General features: G+C 38.0%; 1 protein-coding gene across 5 annotated transcripts in view; it reads right to left on the bottom strand.

Moving 5' to 3' along the window:
- Positions 1-8,922: 8,922 nt before the first annotated feature.
- Positions 8,923-27,303, bottom strand: part of CCSER2 (coiled-coil serine rich protein 2) — a 73,324-nt gene continuing 54,943 nt past the window's right edge. For 3 of the 5 annotated variants that reach the window (XM_040606325.1, XM_040606327.1, XM_040606326.1), the window contains exon 10: positions 8,923-14,129. In XM_040606325.1, the coding sequence (XP_040462259.1) occupies positions 13,308-14,129 (822 nt within the window). In that variant the 3' untranslated portion in view covers positions 8,923-13,307. Of the gene's footprint in view, positions 14,130-17,911; positions 17,952-22,599; positions 22,685-27,303 lie in introns of all 5 variants that reach the window. The other 2 variants (XM_040606328.1, XM_040606329.1) reach the window with 2 other exon arrangements.

Genomic DNA, 27,303 nt, shown 5'->3' with positions numbered 1-27,303 from the left:
TAAAAAAACCCTGCACAAAAGCACCGTGCACCTCAAGACCACAGACCTGCAAGCAGCTCTTCCAGGCATCCCCAGGACCACCACCAGCCATTTATTTCCAGCTTTTTCCACAGCACAGGTGGGATTTCCCCAAGTCTCCTCTTGAGAGCCCCAAGAATCTTGAGTCCCTCCCTCACAGTGCCTGGCCCACCTGGCTGCCCCACAGCAGTGTCTCTAATGGCCGGCGGCGCGCACACAAAATGGCCGGCGGCGCACACACAAAATGGCCGGCGGCGCACACACAAAATGGCCGCCAAGGCTGTGCAGCAAGTGCACAGGAGAGACTTGGCTGCCTCCCCCAGGCCCGGCCTGGCTCCCTGCAGGGTGGCTGGCCTCAGGCCAACGAGGACTGTGGTTGGGGCCCATCACCCACCAATGCTTAGCAGTGACAATTCCCCTTCCAGAAATCTCCAGAGATGTGAAGGCAGCGCCGTGCTGGTGCATGTTTCGACCTCATTTTGATGCGCAGTTCCCTTCTAGTCTGACAAGGCCTAACATGCTCCTAGGGATCACAGAAGTCTCAGGATCGCCTTAGGCAAAGCCACAAGCTCTGCAAAGGATGAGCCCACAGATCGCAAAAATGTCATAGAAGTATAAAATGAAGAGACAGCCCCGGGCTGTGGGAAGGAGTTTCCTGTAATCCCTGGCACTGGTGCTGCTGGTCACGGTCAGCATCACGAGACTCACCAGGTCAGGTTCCATGACGAGTGGTCATTGGAACCAACAGAAAGCCAAGGTACTACCCTGCACCCAACTTAGTAACTGCTGAACAGGCAAATAAAGTCTGCAGGACATTCAACACTCAGGCAAACGGCCAGAGATATCCATGTATCTTCCATCATAGTAGGGAAGGCACATTACCTTTGTGCAGAATAAACATACTTCCAAAACGAGAGGAACGCAAGGTACCCAACATACCAAGCAACCAAAACACTTCTGAATAAATGGACCATCCTGGGAAATGGCCTGTTTGACCCATGGCCATTACCTTCCAAAAAAAGAGAAAAGAAAAAAGAAAGGCCACAGCTCTGCGCAAAGCTATCGGCAGCTGGGCCAGCTGCTATGGGATTCACGGCTGTGCCCTTCCAGCGGAGCCACCTCAGGTTCCCTGCCACAGCAGCAGGCTCAGCTGCACTTAGTCACAACACAGGCAAGTGCTAAAGGTGTGACGAGCACTCATGCATGTTTTCATGGGGCAAGTTAAAGGAAGAAAACAGAGGTGGAATCCTTACCAAAGCTGCAGCTTTAAAGAGACTTACAAATAGCTGACTTAAAATGAATTCAAACAGCATGTGTTTTGTTTCTCCACAAAACAACCCAAACCCCAAAGCTGAGAAGAATTATTCCCATACCTTTGATAGCGCAGTGGCTGACAATATGGCTTCAGACAGCAAGCAAACATCTCTGAGAAGCGGTCTCAGGACCGAAAAGTGATTTCCTTGGTTCCACTAGAAAGAGGTTAATTCATTATCAGCCTGCACTCTGCTGTTGAAGGGCTTGTGTCCTCTGTAGTTACCTGATGAAAAGATGAACTCAGTAATGCCCATGGGTCACTATTGAAGGGAGGAACAAGGAAGTAGCTACCAATAATCAAATAAGCGCCAAGACCAAATGTAATCTAGACTGACAGGAAAAGCAGGTAAAATGATGCAGAGTTGAAAAGTTGGGGCAAGCAAATGGTCTGCAGATAGCTTAAAAAAAAAAAGGAAGGGAAAAGATGCATAATGCTCAAAGTTATAAGACTGATATACATATTATATATATAATAAAATTACAAATAAAAGGAATCCACATATGTAAGCAGCTAGGTGTACCGTGGAGATCCATAGCAGGCAACAGCCTACGTACATGTACAAAAACACCCTAGGGGAAAAACAGGAAAAGGATTAAACTGGTATGGTCATGTCTGCAGAGTTGCAGAATCCCAGCTGTTTCACACTTCTCCCAACTTGGACAAGACTGATCAGATCCGTAGTGGAACTGGACATGTCAAAGGAGAAGCAACAGTCTTCTGGAAATGGAGTCAAAATACTTCAGCAAACAGAACTGAATCATTTCTTCTAGACCCTGCACCAGTACCACTTTGAGCTGTATCACTGATACAGCAGGCAAGAGGAAAAAAAATATTAAAATGATTCTTCCACCGCCTCATTTTCCTTTTTGTTAGACAAATACATACACATAGTGATCTTCCAGCTTGGCTAGGTACATTCCACATCTGTGTGTTTCCTTTAGAATTTAAAGAAGAATTGCTTTTGCGAGCTCTGCCCTGCTGTCCACGGTCTGTTTTGCAAGGGCAGAAAGGGGAAATAGAAATGAGGCACACATATGCCAGAATACGATGTGGTTAACAGGTGTCTAAATTAGCACCGGCCTGAGCCAATTTGTTTTTTCAGCTTCCACACATTGTGATTTGAGTGGGACAGGCATAGTTCGCAACACAGTTGTCCTGCTTGTGGTCTTGAAGTTAGTGCAATCTCAGGTGAGTCTGCACCGTCTTCAGCTGCACAGCAAACATGGCAATTGCATGGCCAGTCCTTCAAGAGATTTTACAAGATGTGATGTTACAGCCTTTTCACGCAGCTTCAGTAATGCAGTTTCCTTCAGGCCTGCAACAGCTACTGTCAAACCGTTTATAATGGTGTTAAGTCAGCACTGCCCACCTGTTCTTCATGCTTCTGGTATGTACCAACAATAACTCATATTGTAACATTTGCCGAACATAGGAGAAGAAGCCATTGTTACTTTTTTAAAAAAGACCAAAAAACTCCCTCTGCTGGATTCAGTCTGCAAAAATGCATTATTCTTCAGGAATGGTGCAAAACACTGAGAAGATCACACAGATTTAGCAATAGAAACCCCGTTTGCTGCGTACCATGTTGCGTTTCTATAAAGCTTACACCCAAGGTATAAAGCCCTGATTGTGTATTGTTAAAATTAACATAAATTGTCATTTATGAGTGATTCGTTTGCTATCGGTCAAAATAAGAACACTGTTTTTTCACAGAAAAGAGATCAAGAAAAAAAATCTGAATAAGCACTAAAAAGCAAAAGTTGTATGAGAATGCAGAGACAGACTAACACAAATTCAAGCTACTTCAAAGGGAAATTTTCAAACAGTTCCATTTAAGGGGTCATTAAGAATCCATTCATGGTGTACTGGAGCAGAACTGGTAGTGAAAACAGTTGAGTCCAAGGTTTCCCTGAGCTACAAATCAAACAAACAAGTCACAATGTAAAGCCCCAGGTCTAATACATCACTAATTTAATTCCCTGAAAAAATGCTCGCTTGTATCTATCTTAATTAAGTGCAGTAACATGTAATTCTTCAATTCTTCCAATCTTAATTCATACTCACTCTACTTGTAGAAATGTTATCTTTAAATTAACACGAGCACAACAGGCCTCATGTTTCACAAAAATAAAATGCAATTAATTTTTATCCCTGGGTTTATTCCACATTAAATATTCTTATAGGATTCCAGTGCATTCTCAATGGTAAGCAAACCAAACCAAGTTCTTAAACATGTTTGTACGTAAAAACCTCCTCCTGTGCAGAATGGAAGGCTTACTGCAGCGGGGCTGCTCACTGCTATAGCCTCTGCACATCAAGGTGCAAATCTGAACAAATCAACAGACAACCAAGAGTGCTGGGAAATGAAACATGGTAGTATAAGCAGGCAACACAAGGGATAGCTTCCATTGCTGAAGGTCTGAGGAGGAACTGTTACCTACTGCATACTCAAATCAAGGAACCTTAGGAGTGAGTAATTTTTTTAAAAGTTGTAATGAAAGGATGCTCAAGATATCAGGCTCATTTAAAGCACACTGAAAACTGAGGACCTAACAGCGATAGTGATTTCTGATTCTTTGATCTGTGCTATATACAGTAAACGTCATGTACAATGAGACAGGAAAGAAAACACATATATTCTCCTCAAGTAATTTTCCAACAGTGACCACCAGCACAAAAAAGTGTTGCAATATAGTGAAGGGAAACACCTCTTCCTAGGCAAGAAGGATTTTTCTTTTCAGGGCACCTTTAGGCACTGAAAGTGCAGTTAAAGATTTCTACTAGGGCTTGGGGTTGCAAACACATTTGTGCATTTAGTCTTTATCTCCCATATCCCTTATAGATTTCCAACCTGGGCAATCAGTGAGCTGAACGGTAAATACAGCTGACTGAAACAAGACAAACCTGTCACAGAGACCAAGCAGGTAAAACCAACAAAGTGATTCCGGTTCAGGTTATACAGCTTCTTTTGCTAAGGTTATCGATATCAGTTTTACCCCCTCCGCCTCCAAACAGATATTGCTTCTTCCTACTGAGCAACGTTGCTTCTGCTCTCCGAAAATAATATTGCTTACTTTGGGGCTGGCCCATCAAAGCAGACAGGACCGGGTGGAGACAAACGGTCTGTGCTAGCCAAAAAGACACGGCCCCGCCTATGCCTGGGAAGGTGCTTTAACGGCGAGGGGAGTTCCCGTGGCACGGGCGCCGTCTGCCCGCCGCTTGCATTGCACTGCCCTCTCCCGTCCGCAGCAGCGAGAGGCCAGCCCTCCGCCTGCGTTGTAACGGCGTGGAGGAAGGGCAAGAACGGCAGTTTTCGCTGTCGAAACAGACGAAAAAAAATGAATTCTCTTTTAAGCTGATCTGAAGAGGGAAAGGGAGTAGATGGAAGTATTTTTCCATGGGATTTTTTTCCCAAAATAAGCATGTCATCTCGCTTGCTCTTACCCACCTGCTTTCTATGCATTTACAACTGAAATAATAACACTGAATTCCTGTCCTTTTCTGCCAGTAAAGCTCCAAGTGCTTTACCAAGAAAGCACATATTACTAGACCTTGATATTTACCCTGCAGACACTAAAACGTTTGCTAAGGTCTGTGCAACTGCTACTCGGTTTAGAGCAGTTAGCACAACATGGAGACACATGCTCTTACAGCAACAGCTGAAAAGCCCCTCTATAACACTTATCCTGTGATCATTAGTATATTTCTAACATGCCCCCTCAAATTTTTTAGTTTGTACCTACACTAATCACGTTGCAGGATAAGACTCTAGGAAACATACAAAACAGAGGCGATGCAGTGTTCTGTGTCATCGCTGTAAGACACATAATACTGCAGCATGAAAATAACCCCCATGACCCTTTTTCTCCTTCAAAAGAAATACGTTTGTATGAAATCAGTATTACACAACAGAATGACTGTCAAAGATAACTGGTTGAGAAAAACAACACCCTCAAAGCAGGTAAAAAAAAGCATCATTAGAAGCATATTTTAAAGGAAATAGGTATTTTGCACGTATAAATACAAACTACTAAATACACAGTATTTTTTCAGTACCCTGCATGTCCCTGAAATGCTACACAACACACAGAGCTTTCAATAGCCGTTAATATAATGCACACACATAGACCTTAACTAACTCTTCTGAATTAAGAAATTGAATGCCAGCATAAAATGTACAGGAGTATTATTAGCAGAGAGCTTGTGCATCATTAAGCTTTCCTGCACAGTAACACCAGATCTGCAACAGTTTATAAGCATATGGTTTGAACATCACAGACTTTCTAGAAACATAAGTTCAGATCCTGACAGGATCAACTCAGCTTGACAGCCTTCTGTTACGCATCTTGCAGCAGTAACTACTTCGCTACTACTGTTTGGTACATCTCACACAAGAGGCTCTCACCTGTGATTAGGGGCTTCTAAGGTTGCCACTGTAGTACAAAAGAAAAAGCAAGCAAACAAACAAACCCAAAGCACCAACCCACTTTACAGAACAGAACTTGTGAGGGGTTTATAAACCAGGACTGAAACCAGAGCTGCCTGTAGTAGTCTGAATAACACAAAAGTTACTTGCTTAATTCACTTTGCCAAAGGTGAGTGGAATTAAAAAAAAAACAAGCAACAACAACAAAAAAAACCCCACACAACCACCACCACAACAAAAAACACCCTCCCACAAACTCACAACTTTTTGCATAAACATGACATACACTTTTGGGATCCTCCAGGAAGATGGGGACATGGGTTCCTACTACCCCATGACTCTGTCAGTGTACTGTTTGGGATACATATTGCCAGGAGAAATTCCTTACACGTCTTCAGAGAATTTGTCCACTGTACTGCAATGTAACTCACAAGAGAAACTGTTCCCTCTCATTTACACTTAATTCCTGCAAATAACTGCTGTGGAACTCTAGCAAGATGGCAATGCACTGGATCTGGTAACAATAACGTAGTTCCAATAAGGTCCACAAGATTTGCCTTGCAAGAAATTGCTTTAAGAACTTTATCTTATTTTAAAAACTGATCTTTGTACATAGCTCAAGCTTTTGAAGTCTCCTAAGCAGGCAAATGCAAGCAGATTAATACTATGTCCAAGAAAAAGAGGGAAGATTCATCTCCTCAGGGAATTTTTATCATGCTGTCAGCTTAGAATCCTTGCAAGTCTTGACTTTGCAAACACTGGTATTATTCTCATTTTATACATGAGGAAACCTAGGCACAGAAGTTAAAGGCAGCATGGGATAATTAGCAGAGTTTGTCAAATGGAGTAGCAATTAAAATGGGATAAAGAACTGTAGGAGTCACTGGACTTTTATATTACCAAGCACTGAAATCTATCAGACTAAATGATCCCAGTCTTTAAAGGCTCCCAGGTTTTCTATGCGTACACTTCAAATATAGCTAAATTAGTGTTATTTACCATCCCTAAACTTACCACTGTGTGCGCACAAAAGCTATTCTATGCTGATGATAAAGAAATTAGGGAAATTTAGACAGGCTGATTTTGAAGGGTGCCTCTCTTTTTAACTGTAACACACAAGATAATGATGTATCTCTTCAAAATAAAATTAAACAATTCTTTTCATTGGAGAGGTATTAAGAGAACCATATTCTGTCAGAACGGGAAGCTTCATTGAAATCTAAATGTTTCTCCCAAATTGCAGCTTTTTAATGGAATTTTAGGAGAAGAAAAAAAAAATCCACCACAAAAAAAATTCCTAAGTAACTGTTGGAGTGTCCCATCTCTACAATGTTTTTAAATGCCTGTTAGTTCAGGTTATTTCAGAGGCTTGCATTGTAACAGGCTTTAAAAGTTAGCCTCTGTCACATAATGTTTCCAATAGCTCAAGTGATTTTCAGAGCCTGTGATTTAAGGGAGCATTTTGAACAGCTTTGAAGTTTTCAGATATTCCTCTGCTTTGGAATAACCAAATTTAAAATTATTTTTAAAACAGAGTTTCTGGTCTGTTATGTAAGGCAATTACTTCTGCCTTAAGCATCATACTAAGAACTCCCACTATATTCAGTGAGGACTTCAAGCATGCACGCAGAACTATCCACGTGTTGTACTAGAGCTGAGGACCCTTACTGCCCGTGGTTTCAGAGAAAACAACTGTAACTCCTAACAGAAAATCCCCCTCTTACTTTTCAGATTGACCGATTAGCACTAAATACTCGAGTAACTCATTTTTAGAGCTCTGGAATTTATGTTCTCTGTTAAAAGTCAATTATTTGAAAGAGCAGCTAATATTCACAACAGCAACTAACATTCATAAATAGGGAAAGCAGCAACACATAAATCTCGTTGATGTTACATATGCTTTGATATTAACTAGTCTCGTGGTTCAGCCACATTCAACCATGTTCATAAAAATAAACCATTGGTATACGAGGAAAGATGCCAAGGGTATTGATTCTGGATTGCAAAAGGAGGGAAATGTCAGAAACTTACATCTAACACTTTCTCCTCACACGTAGCGTTCTGCCCGATGCCACTCCCAGCAGAACTGCTCCGGCATCAGGAGACTGTTGCTCTTAGTCCCGTAAGCAGAACATTGCTCATCACTACCACAAGGCCTTTGCTTCTGGATGGGAGGAGGCAGGGAAGAGAGGGAAGCTGTGAATTACAGCTTTTAGGAACACTATCTACACGGTCATTGCATGAGCTGTTTAACATCTGATGATCACAACGGTAGGACTGTAACACAGTCTTGTCCACCAAGTAACAAGGAGCACACCCACCCAGCAAAACCGCAAGGCAGGAGGATCCACAATACGTAGCTGCCTTTTGAGGCCTCAGTTGAAGAAGGCACCTAACACACTTTTGAACTTGGAAACCCTACACAGGAGTCCCCCCCCCCCAAAAAAAAAAAAAAACAAAACAAACAACCAAACACCTGTGAAAGTCTACAGAGATTATCTTGAAGCTCAAAACAAAACCTTAACGTTTCTAAGTACCCATCTGCAGCACTTCTTAAATGTTCTTACTTCAAACTCCAGGATTGTCCCTTTACCAGTCCCCAAATTTTGACTGAGATTTCAAACTTGAACTTCCACCTACCGAAACAGGCCAGATTGAATTAGTGAGCTGAATTCCTTTTCTCTCAAGAATAAGGAACTATTCAAATCATCAGCAAAATACTGATACACAGTCTGGAGGTTTTTATGAACGTTTACATGCATGCATACGTTCTATTGATTTAGACTCCTGTGGGGAAATAACTTTCTCAAAGTAGTCTCTTATGGTGATAGCTTTAACTAGTTAATTGCATAAGAAAACTATAAATACTTTTCTCAGCTGAGCACTACAGGTGAAATAACATACCTTTTAAAACTAGCCACATAAGTCCTTGTTCCTCCGGAAACAATACATTGGAATGTTTAGCTTCTCTATGTCTTTTTTTCTTTTATTAAAAAAAATTCTGACGCTAAAAGCCTGCAAGTCTGGTGGAGAAAGACAATTCCATGAGAAAACACTCCAAGTATAAGCATAATCTCCCCCTCCCCCAAAATTTCCTGTCTACAGTCCTATAATTCTGCACAATTAAAAAAAACCATACAAGTGAACAGTCAGGAGAAATGGATACTTATTAGAATTATGACTTTTATTTTTATTCACTAGAGCAACATTGAGGAAAGAATTTTTACATACAAGTTTTTTAATCAAATTTACAAGCAAATTCCAATATACAGTATTTACTCTGGCCTGGGTTAAAAAAACAAAAACAGCGAAGCAGAGAGTAAAGGTACCTCTTGTTTTAGCTAGTATTGTATTTTAAGATTTCACTGACACTGGAATTATATTGTTTTTATTGTGGTGCTTTTACAATTAAGTAGGCAGTGAGCAGCTTTACCACAACAGTGACTGAATTTCCTTGATAGCATAGTTGTAAGATTACTATACTGAGACCTACCACCAGGATCATCTATTAAATCCACTCTGCTCAGAAGAAGCCACTATAATGAGAATAGCTACAGAAGCCCAATTCAAGAACCAATTTCCATTTGTATGGCAAGAAAATGTCCATATTAAGAAGATTATGTGCTGTGCAAAACCAGAAATATTTCCCCCCAAACATGCAACCTACCCAAGTATGACACTTTATAATGTGCATATGGCTGTGACATGCAAACAAAGGAAATCACGCAACTGGTATTCAGTTTTCTAGCATCATTACAATAAATCAGCATTCAGATCGAGGATGAAATGAATTTTACTGACGTATGATGCAATCTAGTTGCTACGTCTAGTCTCAGTGCTATGAGACGTTAAATTGAGGAACCCACATTTTTTGGAAGTTATGAAAAGATTCAGCACCTGTTTGGAATTTCAGGGCCTTTGTGATTATTTCAAGAAAGTCTAAGAGATAATATTGCACTTCTTAAACAAAAACATATGCTGGGAACATCATTAAGGGCTATGCTAGTCCTAGGGAAGTTTTGCCATCGGCCTTGATTGGCAGTAGGAAGTGCTAGCTTCAGGGAAAGGGAAGGTAATAATCTGGCTGCATCATCAGTATTAAAATTCCACAGTTAAATTAAAGTCATTGCACAACAAAAACTCAGTACATCATATGAATATTTTTAAACATGCTAGAGTGCATATAAATTCTGTGAGAGTGATGTGATGATACCTTGGAAACAGCAACACTAGCAGGGAAATTAGTTTCAAACAAAAGCCACACACAGCAGGAGGCATCTAGATTATTTTAGGCACAACTCCAAGCAATAACGCTCATTTAAAGTGCAATTCCATTTTTTTCTTTTGTGTTTATTCACTTGTTAAAATGCATAATTTTTTCTGTACACACATACGGAACAGTAGTTTAATACTTTTGTGAATATTGCACAAAAGAATGAGAAATCAAAAACAAAAAAAATGGCAAAAGAAGTTTTAGAAACCTAAAAAAAAACCCCTGAAGATATCATATCCTTTAATTGCCAATAATCTGCACCAGTACTGATGATATATCTGCACCTTCCGTAAGGTAGAAAAATTACCTGAAAATACTTACTTAATCCCATTCGATAAGTTCTACACAGCGCCCTCTTATCCATCTCCCTCTAACGCCCGTCCTCACTGAAGTGAAGCTTCAAACTTCATTACTTCTCTTCCAGTTACCCATCTACTGACAGGCTTTGCTCATACTCTGGACTTACTGTACATGCAACAGAGCCTTCCTTGGTAAAGACTGAAGAGCCAAAATATGTAGTTGTCTTAAGAGGGATGCAAGGTTAATAGTTGAATACAAATACAATTCAGGCTAGAATCTGTCATCAGATCCTGCTGTTCAATGTCTCACTAATCTGTCAGAATAAAATGGGGAAATGCCCTAACAAGGAACAGAATCTACTCATGCTCCATTGATACAGAAAAAAAAAAAACAAAAAACCAAAAAAAACCCACCCACAGAATAAGTAAATTTTTGTTCTTCCAGAAAAAAAACCCAACATTAAGAGCTATCTTTTTTATGAAATCCTGATCATCTCCTTGCTTCGTTCCTTAATTTTCAGTAAGGGTGCAGATAGATAGATATCTATACTTTTACATGTAAACATAAAAATTTTAACATTACTAAATCAGGTTGGTGATACCTCCAGAATAAGAAGCAAAGAATTCATAGTGAAATCTTGTTGAAATAGCATCAAGTGAAAGTCACCTTTTAATGCAAAATCATATACAGCTAGAAATAAAATCAGCTTCTATTCAAGGAAAGTAAACTTTAAAAACCCCACCTTCCATAGAAATCTGTATGGACCAGAACACAAAACAGGAATCTGATCATTCCCTTAGCAGTTTTTAAACTCCTGAGAAACACAGTTAGCTGCCAGGAGCTAGTTTTGGGGAACACAAAAAGTCAGTTTTATTTTCTTATGGAAGGTAAATGCTTACACTGAAGGCCATCTAATTCAATGCTTTTCAAGGAAAGAATTTTTCCTGGAGAATAATTGTTACAGCAATCTTGAATTGCAGTTATTTGATCCTTTATCAACTGTAACTATTAACGTCACTCTTGTTACTTCTTGCTTACATTGTCTTTGCCCCCGTTAACAGGAAGTCCTGCAGGTCTCTTATTCCAGATTGACAGAAGCAGTTCTGAAACAGAACCTCTCCCCCCAACTTTCCCCCCAAGCTTTTCATTTTTCCATTTCATTGTCAGTTAAAAGAATTTACAGTGTGACAAATCCAAAAACTTTATTGGATATTAGTTACGGACTGAGAAACTTAGGTGAGAGAATTGTATTTTTTCCTTCTCCCATCCAACTAAGGTATCCATCAGAACACCCCTAGTCAAAGGGCTTATATTACAGAAATTGAAATTAATTATGAAATGTCTATACCTATTCACTTTAATCCTTTCAAAGAAAATACTGTCATATGCCAAAGTCCTATAGCCAAAGACTAGAAGAAACTATGACTATGTTTTGTTTTACTGATATTATATGCTGTTCAGGAACAAATCTTAAGTTACTGTAACAACCTTCTGCTGCTGATTCTAAACCAAATCCAGAAAAAAACTCCAGCCCAATCTGTAACATCCAAGAGACAGTGATGGGAAAGAAAGGGAAAAAAAAGGAAATGGGACATAACATTAAGTTTCTGGAAAGCCTCACTGGATAGGCATATATTTCGCTCACAGGACATGTCTCATGGTCCCATATAGCTGCACCATGATGGGCATATATTTCCAGACCACTTTCAGAAAAAATACTTCTCCTAGAAAGCAGAAAAATGTTTTTTGCTTTATTTCCCCAAAAAGCTCCTTCCCAGTTATCATGCACTTCTTTAGAAATTGAAAAAAAAAAAAAATACAAAAAACTCAAACCCAAAATACACATCTCTGAAAAACTCTTAAGAGTACCAGCTCTGGATTAGGACATAATAGGATTGCTCAAAGCAAATAAGTGGGGCTAATTCATTCTTTCTTGTTTTAAAAAATAGTCGCTATTTTGATACAAGTTTTATTCTGTATAATAGTTTCAAATCCTTACACACACGGCAAATTTTGTGCAAAACGTCAAGTCAGGTACTTCAGAGTCTTTCAATATTAAACAGAAATCAATAAATACAAGCAGTACAATAAAAGTTAAAATTCTAATTAAAATGCATGTTGTGCAACCTTGACGTAGGTGTTATGGACCCCTTATTCCCAGAGGCTCCCTACTTACCAATTTATAAGAGCCTATATTGGAAAATTTTGCACAAGTATCCCTAGCACTGCGTTTCAAGAATCTACCCGGTAATGTGTCTATTCAACACAATAAAAACATACCACATTCTTTCAGCAAATGATGCTTAAAAGAGAAGATCCATTTCACCCTGTGAAATCTGCTTATTGTCTGTGAACAGTGAAAATGGGATAAACAAAAAATAGAGCAACTTCAGACTACAGCAAAACAAAACAACACAACCCACCCAACCCAATAGATTAAATAACATTAAATATGTCAGTCTTGAGAGAATGATAAATACAAGGATTTTTGCATAGGCCTCTGGAATACAGAGTAGGAATTATGGCCAATAAAACATCTGCTAGTAAGTCTAATTTTCCACCACTCTAACCTAACGAGTACTCAGAATCAAGAAATTAAACCAAATAGTAATTTCATTGTCTAATAACTCAAACAGAGGTAAGAAATAATTTCTGCTATCCTGAAATACACAGTGCAGCATTCTGGTATTCGTGGTCACCACAGACTTCAGTGTTTGCTTGATTACTAAAATCACTGGGCAATACAATCTTTAAGACAGACCTACATTATAATAAAACACTCTCAAGAACAACTGCACAACTCGTAACATTAGCCTCAGAACATAACAGGATGGAGTATGCAAACACTGAAGATAAATGCTATTTTTAATATTCACTCAGGATTTGCAAGCTGCAGATAAAGCAGCCTCAAAGGCAGTCAAAACACAGGAAGTAGTTTAATTTATGGCATCATTCAAGGATATGTGGGTACGTTCTCAATGTGTCTTTGGTTTAGGGAGGCGGGAATGCCGATTAGAGGGTAAGCTATCCCCAGAATGCAAACTGGTATTCTGTGTCTGCACATTTTCTTTTCTCTGTACCAGTGGCTTTGGGATGTTAGTCTTCAAAGAGGTGTTCTGGGGCTCTGGAGATATCGGTGTGGATTTCTGACTGCTCATTTGCTTAGATTTAACAAAGGACATAGTCGGTGGGCGAAGTTTAGACACTTTCTGACTCTGTTTACCCTTTAGGTTATCCTGACCAGACGTTGGCTGTAGCAGAGTTGAACTACTTAATGGTAGAAGCTCACGCTCCTTGGAAGCAGTGGAATGATTTGCAGATTGTGTGAGAACGGCCATCGTAGGAGGCACTAAAGCATTTGGGGGCTTTGCGATTCTTAAAGTCTTTGGCCGAGAAGCCTGGTTTGTGAACAAGAGTTGACTTTTCACAGCTAATTCAGTCTGCACCTCTCTAGCATCAGCTCGTGTAGAGGTCTGAGAACAGGAACGAGATGGTAATGTACCTTCTTTATTACTAGCCACCTCTCCAGGGTCTTCAGTATTTTTATTTTTCAAATTTTCCAAATATGATGCATTCTCTTCTTTTACATTTAACTGTATGCTCATTAAAGAGTTTACATCATTCAGGCTATTTGTGAGGGAGACATTTGCAGCATTTTGATTCTGATGATTGCTATTTTCATGCAGACGATGTTTAGGATATTCACTGTGGGCCTCGATATGTGGCATTTTTATTAGTTTTCCCTGGGCGAGGTCTGTGGAACTGGGAAGGCTGCTGGAAGGCTGTAGTACTTGAGGCTGTTAAAGAGAAAATATAATAATATATTAGGCAAAGAAAACACCAGAAAACGTTCTGAATCCAACGTGTGCTGACTGGATGCTTGATAAGGGCTGTATATCTGTTTGGTTTTTTTTTTTTTAAATAAAAACTTTGACTTTGGCAAAACAGGATGATTCATGGGACGCGTACAAATGTAACTTGTAACTCAAATGGAAAAAAGTATACCAGCACTGAAATACACAACAACATAAAGACAAAAAAGAAAATAATTAGTTTAAAAGAAACATGAAAAAGGCATGGTTGATGGTTTCACCTAAATCTGCAGTAAGAATGGCATGTGAGTACTCATCAATTCTGATTGAAGTGCTTAATAAACAAATGCAATGGCTATCAGGCTGTATCCATCTTTGAATTTCTGTTTGCCGCATATTCAAGTTAGCTATCCCAAATTTTTGTCAGTGTTCCATACTGTACAGTAGGAAGAGAGTTTAATGGACCACATGAACTTACAGTGCATTTTCCTTGCCTTACTGAGGTCAGAAACTTTGATACAGGTGTGTTGTAAATAGGCTACTGACAAGACCTACGTAACTTTTATCTTGAATGGATTTCAAAGTGGCTCATAAAGAAGCCATCTCCAGCAAGAGAGTACAACAGAGTACACGTGAAGCTAAAGTTCATATACTACTGCACTGATAACCGAGGGATAAAGATAACTTAATGAAGAATTGACATTTTATCAGAAGGTACAATCTAATCAGACATGGATCAGACAAAAGAACTGCCAGTACCTCTTCTGGGTCACTTCTATTTTCTTTGCTCTTCCCTGCAAAAAGACTTTGAAGATTATTGTGTGTACTAGCTCCACAAACATATCTTAGACCTCCAACTTGTATTCTTAGAAGACCTTAGAAGAATTATTAATGATTGTGCAATTCATGGCAAAACCCCAAACCTATTAAAATAAGCTGTAGTTTTAGCAAGTTTCAGGTTTGGATGATTTTCTCATTTTCTTCGTAAAGGAGGGGAACCAAACTATTACAAGCTAGTCTTATCCCTAAACTACTTGAATTCTTACCAATTGACAGATTGCATGTACATAGTAAACAGGCATATATAACATTTGTTTACTAGTGAAATACAGTCAGAAAAAAATAAGCAATGTTTGTCTTTAAGAGATTTGACTAACAATGTTACTTCAGTTGCTCTCTTGAATTATTCACAATTTCTAAATAAGAAAGCCAATTATTTGTCTGGTCTTTTTAGTTCTTCTTGAAATTAACAGGAAGAACGCAATGATAACTGTGCATGCCCAAGTCCTGCTACATTTTCAGGACAATCGCATGTCTCAGGATTCTTTTTTTTTTTTCCTTCTATTTTTCCCTAGCAGAATTACTATTGAACATGGAATCCTCGAAATTCCTAAAAAAAAAAAAAAAAGAGATTGAGAAACCTAGGTATTTCTGTCTAATTTTAACTTATTAGCAGTTTTTCCCTTTAGAATATACCAGAGTTCTACCTGTAAGCAAAGGCAACATCTACACTGGACCAGTGACATCAGCAAGTCATAGACAGGTAAGTGCAAATATGTTGAATAGTCTGAATACGATTGTTTTGGAAAAAGAAAGGAGGAAAAGACAAAAGAAAAAATAATTTAAAATGGTGTCAAATGAATATCAAAACATTATTTCTTATGTGACCGAAACTAGTTTAACTTTGTGAAGACTTCTTAACCAAGCAATCCTACAATAAGGAAGTACTAAATACAATAATTCAATATATTAAGAGAGTCACAGCTTAAAAAGAAATGAATCCTCCAGATATTTTTGTCATTTTTCAGTGTTTATGTAATGGGTTACAGAAGACATTATCCTTTGAGCTTAGAAGCTGACAGACAGATGTTAGCCAAAATGATTTATTAACTTGAGACCTCACCTGCAAAACAAAACTGCTAAAAATGAATTCAGAAACCAAAGCATACCTGATTCCCATACAAATATTTTGACAAATAAATCAAATTTCTTAATCCTACCTGAAGCACAAAATTAGTACATTTATAGCAGAAAGTATTATGTCAAATTCTAATACATAAAAATAACTGTCAGGGAACTTCCCTCCTCACCTAGAAAGGGTCTCTACATGCCAGTCTTCAAAAACACAGATAAGTATCTCATCTGAGCGTTAGAAATCCTAACTTTATACCAAATAATCCTAGTTATACTAATCAGTAAAATGAAAAACTTGTCAAGTTAGAGAAGAAACTAGATTTGTATGGAAAGTTGAGTTAAACACAAAAACATCTGAAATGAGCAAAACAGCAAGCTTCCAATAACCTATTTTGAGGGTTTTTAACAAAAACTAGGTAATATTTGAGCTTTTCCACTCAGACAATTTTGCATTTTTACATACCAAAATAGCCAAATACACATTTTCCTCATTATCCTTCATACCCTAAAAAGGTCTAAGCAGCTTAACATCCAGAAAGTTAGAAATTCAGAGGTAGAAAACAGCTACACGCTCAGAATTATGAGGACACTACAGCTATGGTATCACTTTTGCCAAGCTGTTTTAAGTACTGTACTGTTTTCTAATTTTGTATTTCTACTTAGTCAAAGTCTGTCCAATCATCACAATTCCAGATTTTAATCTCTTCCATTTGCTATATGCATTAACAGTCAGATGACACTACAAGCAGAAAACCACAAGCAACAGTTCACAAGGCATCTAACACTGGAAACTGCGTTACCTTCATCCATAGCTTACATCTTTGCTCATACACAAGTTTTCCTTTTACTAGGGAAGTCCTAATACATTATGAACCTGTTATTAGTCAAAATCACCAGTCGGGAGAAGAACTAGTATTTGGTAAATTCCATCACAAGAAGGAAGGGGAATAGAAAGATAAAGAAGCATTCCACCTTCTAGACATAGTAATACATTTCATGGAAGTCTTGACACCTGCATTGTTTTGAGTATACTTCTGGTAATACTTCAGGGTGGGTCAAACCATGACTTGGTGTAGACTGTCATGCTAACCACACTTCTATTTTTCTTCCATAAAGAAAAGTATCCATGGGAGCAAGCATCCACATTCCTTTGGGATGCTCTTAAAATGTGAAGTTGGACTCTAAAACATTTTGACTACAATGTAACTGCAGAAAACTAGTTCTCCTCAAACCGAGAGTACATTAGACAAAATGCTTTCTGCACATGCTCCTTTTTGCACAAGAAACAGACTCTTCTGCACTGGCAAGAGCTTCAGAGACTTGCATGTATTGATGCACCAATCAAAATTACTAAATTACAGTCCCCACCACATTAGCTTAAGACACTTTTCTCTTATTTCTCTGAAGTAAAACTGGCTGTTACATCATCCAGAGAAAAATGACAACATATCCACAGAGAGGATTACCATTACTATGCTGTTACTAAACCACTGAGATCATATTAGCTTTGTGTTGGAAAACTGATTCAAGTGTGTTATACTGATAAGGAAGTGATAAAGAAGTGAAATTGATGTGGTCATGACAGTGATATTTATCACAATATCACCACTTTTGCTTTGGTTATTCTGTATCTCTTAACTTCGATCCCCATCTCAATTCCCTATATAATACCTCTATAGAAATAAATAAAGGCATTTTCTCCCTGCAGTATTTTGAGGAATGAGGGAAGTGAAGCAATGAGAAATTTGAGAATTGCATGCACATCTCCAGTAGACATGCATCATGCATAGGAAAAAAAAAAAAGCGAAAATGTGTGAGGAGGAGATGGGAAGAAATCTGAAGTTGTACTGTACCACGCTTTATCACAGAAGTAATGGACTAACTTCTCAACTCCTTGCCAATGGCATAATGGGAAAGCAGAGACAAGAAAAAGACAAGGACAATGATGTCAGAGGACCAAGACAAAACAATGAGCAATTGCCATGACAGAACTGCAACTTATAACCATTTCATTCACGATTACCATGTCCCCCATTGGTTTTTTATCCACCTTCCAGAAACAAAAGGTAGCAATAGTGTTGAAGTAATGCAGAACAAATATTTATAGCAAGACCTGCACAGAATACTTGTGCTCTTATAACTTGAAGTCTTTTAACACAGTTAGTATCTTACACTTAAAATACTGCTTAGAGCTGTAACTAGAATTTGTGTATGACTACAACTGTACACATAATATTTGCATCCACGCACATACGTGTTAGATACCTGAGAATGAACACCAATGTCATAAGACACACTGTGTTACATGTTCTGATTGTGTTGCCCATACTGTTTAATAACCCATCTTCCTAGCAATTCATGAGCTTGAAGAGACTCCAAACTATCACTACTTTTTTTTTTTTTTTTTTTTTTTTTTTTTTGATGGGGGGACAGGGCAAGGGAAGTCCTGCCACGGAACTTTTTCATTTTCTGATCATTCCTGACACCCCTTATCTCACTGCCTTGGCACAGGATAAGCTATCATTTCACAGGCCTTCAAATGAAGACACAGCCTTGCTGAAAGGCTAAATGGGAAAGCTCTCATTTTCTGTCTCTGGAAAAGAAAAAATAATCAATATTTCACACCATCAATCTGTACTATCTGCCAATACCTTCATTTTGGAACTTTTTTTTTTTTCCCCCTTCTCCCTTTTGGCTAGCTATACTATCCCTGTATTTCAACACTGTAAAATAGGATTCCACAGTATGTAATAAGACTTCAAGTAATTCAACCCCCCCCCCCCCCTTTTTAAAACCACCATTCACCACAGCATGAGGGTGTAAAATAATTGCTAATACGGCGTATTGTTGTTTTTTTTCTGCATAGTCTGTATAAAATCCCCAACTTAAATAAAAATACCATCTTTCTCAAAGAAAAAATACTGAAATTAATATATAATTACATCAAGGCAGGCATTTCATCCATAAGTACAGAAATATGTGCAAACAGAAAAATATGACCATATGTAAAATTTTGTTGGCAAATATACTTAGTTCGGTACAAGAGATACTTCTTTTGTAGTCCAACCTGCAACTACTCAACTTTGGAGAAGAGAGTTTTTCTTAAGACACTTCTTCACACAGATGTAGACTTGTTTCTCAGAGGAAAAAGAATTACGTATAAAGGACAGTAATGTAATGCTTCCAGGACATTTTTAATAATTTGATGGAGATTCAACATGAATTGTAGAACTGCCAAAAGAATACCTGAAGCAACTTCATTCTGCTAACACCAACACTGTACACCCTACAATGAACCTGAAGCAGTCATAAAGGTTTTGGAAACATTTCATACTGTGAAGCAACATACCTTTGTTAAGAAAAAAACCAACCCACAAAAACAAAAACATGAAAAATCAAAGCCTGGACCTGTTCTAGTCGATGTGCATACAGCAGCTTTCTTGCTTATGACAAAAAACTATGTGTCACCTGCTAGAATTCTTATGTTATCTTCACTTCTAATACTTAGATACAAAAAGTCTAAGTACTGTGCACTTCATGGAAAAAGTATGTGGAGATGTGAACAACCGCAACGCTTGATTTACAAAACAGTTTTCATCAGTGTTTCTGTTTGGAGAAGCACTTGGGGCTAGGGGCCTAGGCATAGTGGTATAATATTCTTTTATTACAACAAGAGTTTTTAATTGGTTCATTGACAATATGTATTCTGAATGCTGTGTTTCTAGAGCTGCATCATTAAAGCTCCAAAATACAAATGCTGAAGTTCTAAACTGTATTGAAAAAAGCTTGCTTTGTCATCAAATTAGATCTCATAACCAAGAGAAAAATAAAGGACCGTTACATAAGGGTTGTGTTCAAGACACATACGGGAATTACCGGCATAAACACCATATCATTTTGTTAATAAAAATAACAAAAATCAATGTACCATTATTAAAATGTTTATGAAATACAAAACGCTGAGTTGTTTCCAAGGCTGTTGAAACAACATGAAGTTAATAAATGTGAAAGTATTAAAAATTAATTTTCATTGGAAGTGCAAAACATCCAATTCTAAAGTGTGTTAACAAAGTGCAACAATATGGTAAGTTCACAGGGAATTTAAGCAGTAGGCATGCTAACAATTCAACTGGTGCTAATAGAGAAGAACTGTAAGCATATTACAGTATTGTAATATTATGTAGCAGGGATATATTACCTGTCCTGTACAGCAACAGTAAAATTATTTTTAGTTGTTTATATACTGTAATATATTTAGAAGATGTAATACTGTTTACAGATTTATACCCTCATAACCTACAGTGCTCGTAAGTGATCTACGTATCCATCAGCTACTAACAGCATAGTGAAGAAACCTGCAGTATTCCCAAGCGCAGATGATATTTTAGGTTCAGGATCCAGAAGTTTGAGAAGAAGTGCTTGAATTCCAAGGTCTCCAGACACAAACCACAGCCAAACAAGAACTGAGAATACTTCACATTCCCATCACCTTCTCTATAATATTGCAAAAGAAAACTAACACTGACTTTAAGGCTGTCTTTATTATTATTATTCCTATTCTCGGTGATGATACCCAGCTCCCCACTTGCCTCAAAATCCCATATTGGGCATTCTATACTAGCTCAAAAACCAGCAGACCTAAAACCACTGAACCAAGGGAAGTAGTAATAAGGAGAAAGACCACCTAGTAATGTTCTTTATGAGACTCCTCATGCAGCGGCTGATTTTGCAAGAGTGTCAGTAGAAACATCCAAGAAACCTCCTATTTTATACCGCATTTCTTATTCTCAGTATTTACTATTTGATCAAACCTAAAATTTACAGGAAAAGGGTAGGATCACTCAGTTACAGGAAACATTTCTTTTCCTAAGCAATAGGTTAATTATAATTTAGGTTAATTAGTCAAAGCCCAGTTTTCATCTGCTTTATTTCCTTTACTAGCAATTCGTGGAATTTAACATGTAAGATTTATGCTAAAAAAAAAATCCAACCTGCTTTAACAATAAAAGCATGCTACAGAATCCCTGAATAAGAAGCTACTACCATTAGCAGAGGAATGAGATGGGGGCTTACAGAACTGCTAAGAGATTACCCAAGTTTTCTTCAGTTAAGCAGTCAACATGAATGATGTGACACCAGAGGCACCCATCTGGCAGTTCAGACACCATCCTCCTATTCCAACTCTCCGATCAGTAAGCCCCAAACCCGTGACATTTATATGCTACTCAGGTCTAAAACTGATCTTAAACTCAGACTCCCTGCTGACAGGACAGCAAAGCAGCCAGGCTGTGCTACTGCTGCCCTCTACCCGGATAGAGAAGATGTGATGATTGGCTTTGGGGGTTCTACATTCGTTACACACACACACAAAGTTCCACATCAAACACCACAGGAAAATGAAGCACATACCTCGATTGCATAGAGAAAAGCCTATGAAACAGGCTGTGCATTCCTGATGGGTTGCTTAAATGAACATTGTCACAGAAACATCAAGAGAGTATTTGAAACACAATTTACAGATTACTTCACAAGGTATTTTTTTCTTGTAATTGAAATAAATTAGGATTATTGCAATGTAAGCTTAGTTTCTCAAGATTCAGGTTACTCTTCCAATCTCCATTGGCCCTGGAAATCTTAACTTTATTTCCATAATTTTACTTTTCCCCTTTATTTCTTGTCCAAATACACTCTTGGGCTTTGCTAGGCAGTCAAACACACTGTAATTCTCAAATTACAGTACATTTTTAAAATATAACTTTAGCTTTATCAACTAGTTATATTTCTTCAAACAATTATCTGTTTATAATGCAATACCAAAGCACAAAATAAGACTTACCATTTCTCTATGACTACGTAAGCATACAGTTTTAAAATCAGCAATTGTCTTTTGTTTTGCAGATCCAAGCCAAGAGAACAAATGCATCTTATATCAGCCCACATTGTAGCTAGCACATAAGGAATGTTAAGAAATCATGCAATTTTTGCAACAGCCACTTCAATGTATTAGAAGCCTTTTTTACAACAAATACCAAGGGGGGGGGTGGGGAGGAAATTAGTTTCAGGGAAGCCATTCTGAAAAGTTAAGGAAACTTCTTCTAAGAGGGAATGAAAATGATACTTTCGTTTATACCAACATTTTTATGTACTTCCACAACATATGTAAATACATCCACATATGCATGCGTGCAGACTTATGAGCAAACGGGACACATACACAAACAGGATAGTATATTACAGCCATGAAAAAGAAAGGGGAAATGCAGCAAGCAAGATTTATGTTAAGACAAGACTGGAAACAAGGGCCTACTCAGGGTTGCCTGAAGAACTGCTGAAGTAAATCAGCATTTAATAACGGTTATGAAGCTTTAAGTTGTAGCTGCTTATACGCTGGCTGAAGGAAGCGTTTTGGTTAGCCACAGACTATTGTGTATGCCTGTAAATCTGCCTGAGAAAGGAGGCTACTACGAGATGAACAGTGCGTGCAAAGGGGAAGCTTCTACTGGAACACGGTGAGGGAGATGAGTGAGAGGTACAGACTCACTCTGTCTGCGGTGCGGTGGAACAGTCCGAGGGATGCCCTGGAATGAGCCCTGCCAGGGAGAGAAGGAGGGAGCAGAATACCCACCCTGTGCAGAAAGAGAGAGGGGGAGAAGTATAATAAAAAAAGAGAACAGGGAAAAACAAGACACCAAAAAGCCACACCATTTTTTTTTTTTTTTTTTCTCCCAGAAATGTATCATTATATTTCCCAGTTGTTCCACTTCGTAAAAGTAAATGCTACAGCCTAAAGCCCAGCGGAAAAAAGTCATTGTGATGCCCTATACTAGTCAGAAATCTTACAAAATACCTCCATTTTTGTTCAATGTATATGCACACATTTCTGTTAAAGATTTTTTAAGGGAAAAGTACAGGACCTGAGCTTTTCATGTTAAAAATACATACCAAAATTTGTATTTTTAGAGATTTCAAAAACATTTCAAAGATGCCTCACCAAGCAGTAAGTTGCTTAATACTAATCTACTGGAAAACCAGTCAGCTTTAGTTTACAACAAAAAAATTTTTAACGCATCAAAACAGATTTTCTAGCAAATCCTGGTGCTTTAGAGTCCACTTCACTCATAATTTTATTGAATGTGAAATAGAAGAGGTGGCATAACTGTTTTCCTTGCACCTTGAGTCTTCTATTACAGGATCAGAGAACTGTGTACATCAACACCATGCTGGGTTTGCCTGTCAGGTATTTCAGATCACCACAAAAGTGACACATTGTGGTTGCTGCAGTCTCAAAACCAGAAGAACTAGCTTTATGCAGTCTATAATTTTTCTCCATACCCTTACATTTAAAAGAAATCTATCCAAGCTGGAACTGCCCTCTTAAATCACACAAGTGTTGATTTCCTATTTCAGCAAGATAGGTTTACCATCCTTTACCATCCCTTCACCATTTAGCAGCTGAAAACTTCCTTTTCCATGAGTTCAAGAACATTGGCGCTAACAACTGCCATCACCTCCTGGCTACCAGTAACCAGCAACCAGTTGTAGCTACTCTTTCAGACAGCAGGCTTAAAAGATCTGAATGAACATCTGTATCAAAGAAAACAGGAACACAGTTCACCCCTTCTCCCTAGTTTCTCTGCTGGCATATCTGCTGTAGATCATGCTGCCAGTGCTGGACAAAGTATTTTATTTCCATGCTTATTTGAAAGAATATTAAGCGTCACATTTTTTCCTATAAAGAACTGTTCTGCTTTTATTTATCCTAGAATAATTTTTAAAACTTCCCTGAACTTCCAGTTATATTAATCTAATTAGATTTTATCCACTGCTATTTCAAGTTTCAGTACTGCCAAGATGTAACTTAAGACATGCATTTAATAAATTCTTAGAATTTGCTAGCCAGAACACTTTTAAACTAGAACAGGAAAAAAAATTAGATAAAACTTCTTTATTCTTTTTCAGAAGTTGAGATAAAACAATTATTGGAGCAAAATCCAAGGAAAAAAACCAAACAAGTTCTTTAATCTGATTATCTCTAGATAGAGGAGATATTGATTACCTAAATTGTTCTTACAGTCCTCCATCAGTAGCCATTAAGGTCAACACAATTTTTAGACAGCTGCATTAAAGGCCAACAGTACTAGCTTTAGTCATGTTGCATCAGCCAAGTAGGTATTAAATACGGAAATATGCCTTGGAACAAGATTAATCAATCAACGATTGATAAGACATTTACAAAAGGTTTGGATTTTCACAGTGCTGTACAAAAGAACACTTAATTTTTCAGGCTTGTTCACATTTCATCCGTAATTATGTCAGGGTAGTGGAACAACAAAAATACTTTCCATTCTTTCAACGTAACTGAATTTCTAGATAGTAAAAAGCACAGTATCATCGATTATAGGTCTCATCTTGTAGAGACTTGTTTGAGTTGCCAATAGGCTTTTTCCAGACTACTTTGAAATTTTTAACACATTAAATTAAGAAGGGAGGTGAAAGTTTTAGATACTTTCCCTTTCTCTCTCTAAAAAGAGATATTAGGACAAGTACAAGCCAGCTGAGCTACATAACAGTTAAGTTACTGTTGTGTTGTAAAAGCAGAGAAATATTTAGATGTCTTGATGCATTCCAGTATGTTTAAGCATCCTTATTAGCACTTCAAAGCACAGCACTACAGTACAGTCTTCTCAATAATTCTTCGTGGTATTTAATCATTACTCTGACTGGAGAAGAAAATGAAAGTGCAAGTAACTTGCTTCAGTGTTTTGCCTGCTAAACAGAACTCCTCTCCAGACGCTGTTCAATTCCCTTCTCCTGAATGCTGGAGAACGGTCTATAATCTGAGAAGCAGAAGAACTAGATCTTCCTTTGACAGCAATCTTGAGTTTACACTGCTCCATAGAGGTGTACATCAAATAAATGGCACATTTCTTATTTGTAAAAAAAACATAACAGGTATCGTTATGTACATCAAATAAGGTAATTAAGATCAACATCAATTGAACCAAGGACAAGAAATACAGCACTGGCCATTTATTAAAATGGGTGTTACGACTTACACTGATTTTACAAATTATAAAGGTTGTATCAGTCCCATAAATATAGCATGTTAAGAGAAGTGTCTGCAGATAAACCTGTTTCATGAAAAGATGACTTTTAACAGTTTTTTTACAAAACTCCAGCAAATTTAGTGCTTCCTCCTCTAAACAACTCACATCCATCCCCTTCTATTAGTTAAATGTGTGCTGAGGTTCCCAAGAAATGCAATAAAAAGAGGGAGAAGGGGGGGGAAGAAATACACACTAGTGAGCACATCTCTGACTGCAGTACATATTAAAAACGCACAGAAAATGTTTCCTACTAAACAAAGAAAAACCTGAATCACAATTTATGTTTATTAAAAAGCCTGTAAAACTCATAAGCAAGCAATATTAGAATTGAAAGATGACAACATTACTTACCTCAGCTTTTATAAAAAAAACCTAAAATATTCAATGGGATTCTGAAGCCTAGTCTGGTGCAAGTCTTTCCACTTGCACTGTAAAGTTAAACAGCACTCGGAACAGTTCCTCCCCAAGCTGTTACGTGCATCCAGCCACTAAACTTAAATCCCATTCCTCTCCTTTCCCAGATACCGAATTGTGAAATAGCAAAAGAATCCCAAAAGAGAAGCTATTCAGAATTTTAAACACCAGGCAAAACAGGAGACTGGGGAGTGGAAAAGCTGAAGTGGGAGCAGCTGAAAGCAAGCAGCCTACAAACCAGAACAAAATGATGAATGTTCTTCAGAGATGCTGATGAATTGTATAATTGCTGCTAAACACTTTAGGGTTCTGACCCTAACTGCACTGGAAAAGCTGGTGGATTTTGTTTGGGTTATTGTGGTGGGTTTATTTTGTTAGTTTGGTTGTGGGGTTTTTTTGTTTGGTTTTTTTTTTTTGTTTGTTTGGTTTTTTTAAGGCTACTATGAAGATATTAAGGCCAAAGTTTTCCATTGCAATGGAATGCAAAGGAATTGAGAGACCTCAACCTTAGAATAAGCTATCACATGAACATAATCAATTGCTTCTGTCAGAAAAGGACAGGAGAAATATTTCTAAGTTATTGCTGCACAGTAATTTTAGCCAACAGCCAAATATTTCAGCTCTTTTCCCAAGGATACACCAATACCCCAAAATGATACCGCTTTTTAAAAAAGTCTTTTCTCCTGCAGAAACGCAAATACAGGAAAGATCCATTTTTATCTGTAAAGCTAGAGCCCTCGAGCACTTCCATGAAAAGATTATTTTTGCTGCATCTCACCCAGCACTGCCAGTTCTTAAACTCAGAGCTACACATCATGACCAAACCTAGAACAACAGAGTTCCAAGTATCAACACAAAAGGTTTCTTTTCGAAAGTATTCAAGTCTAAAGAAAAAGAAGATACCCCAGTCATGTGCTGGTTTATAATAAACCAAAAAGAATTGCCAGTGAAAGGTTTAAAGGACCTCTTTTCCATTTATATGCCTACATGTTATGCACTGTCACTGTAACAGTAAGAAACAGGCGCAGAACATTACTGTCTAGGTCCACCTATGGTTCTGTCTCACCATGAACATATGTTTTAATGGATCAGCAAGCAAACGGCAGAGCACTGGACAATGACAGAAACGTAGGCACAACGGGAAGATAAACACTCATGTAGTGACTAGGCTCCAAATGTGGAAGTTTAAATTCATAGTTGCAGAGTCAAAGCATATAGGAAGTTTAAGGCTAAGGTGGTAGGAGATACCAAAACCAAGAAGACAACAGTACACAAAGACAGCTCAAATATTACAAAGGTTCATCAAAACAATTAATGTGAAAGGCTTTGGAGCAACAAACTGGAACAATAATGAAACAGAAGGCAAAGAATATCTCAGTGCACAAGTACAAAAGAGATACAGCAAAGAACAAAAACATGCATGCTCCCATGCAAACTGAAAGGTTTTGTTGTCATTTTATCAGAGACTAGAATGAACCTATACACGTTTAGGAAGCAAAGCTTATTCTCACTGTGTACTGCTCTGATACCAAGGAGAAAAATCAGCTTTTACTGTATGCTTTCTGCTATTGCAGGACATGGGAGAGCACCCATGAACTAGGAGGAGTTGTGTTATGCTAAGCAACTGGACCACAAGGGTCAGAATCTTTTACAGACACCTTCAATCAAATTCAGGACTTAGTAGTTTGCTTGCATGTCTTTTAGTTCTCGCCATATGCAAACAA

This window comes from Falco naumanni, chromosome 9, assembly GCF_017639655.2.
Source record: "Falco naumanni isolate bFalNau1 chromosome 9, bFalNau1.pat, whole genome shotgun sequence".
NCBI classification, from domain to species: domain Eukaryota; kingdom Metazoa; phylum Chordata; class Aves; order Falconiformes; family Falconidae; genus Falco; species Falco naumanni.
The sequence above is the reverse complement of the archived record's forward strand: the minus strand, read 5'-3'. Positions and strand labels throughout refer to the sequence as shown.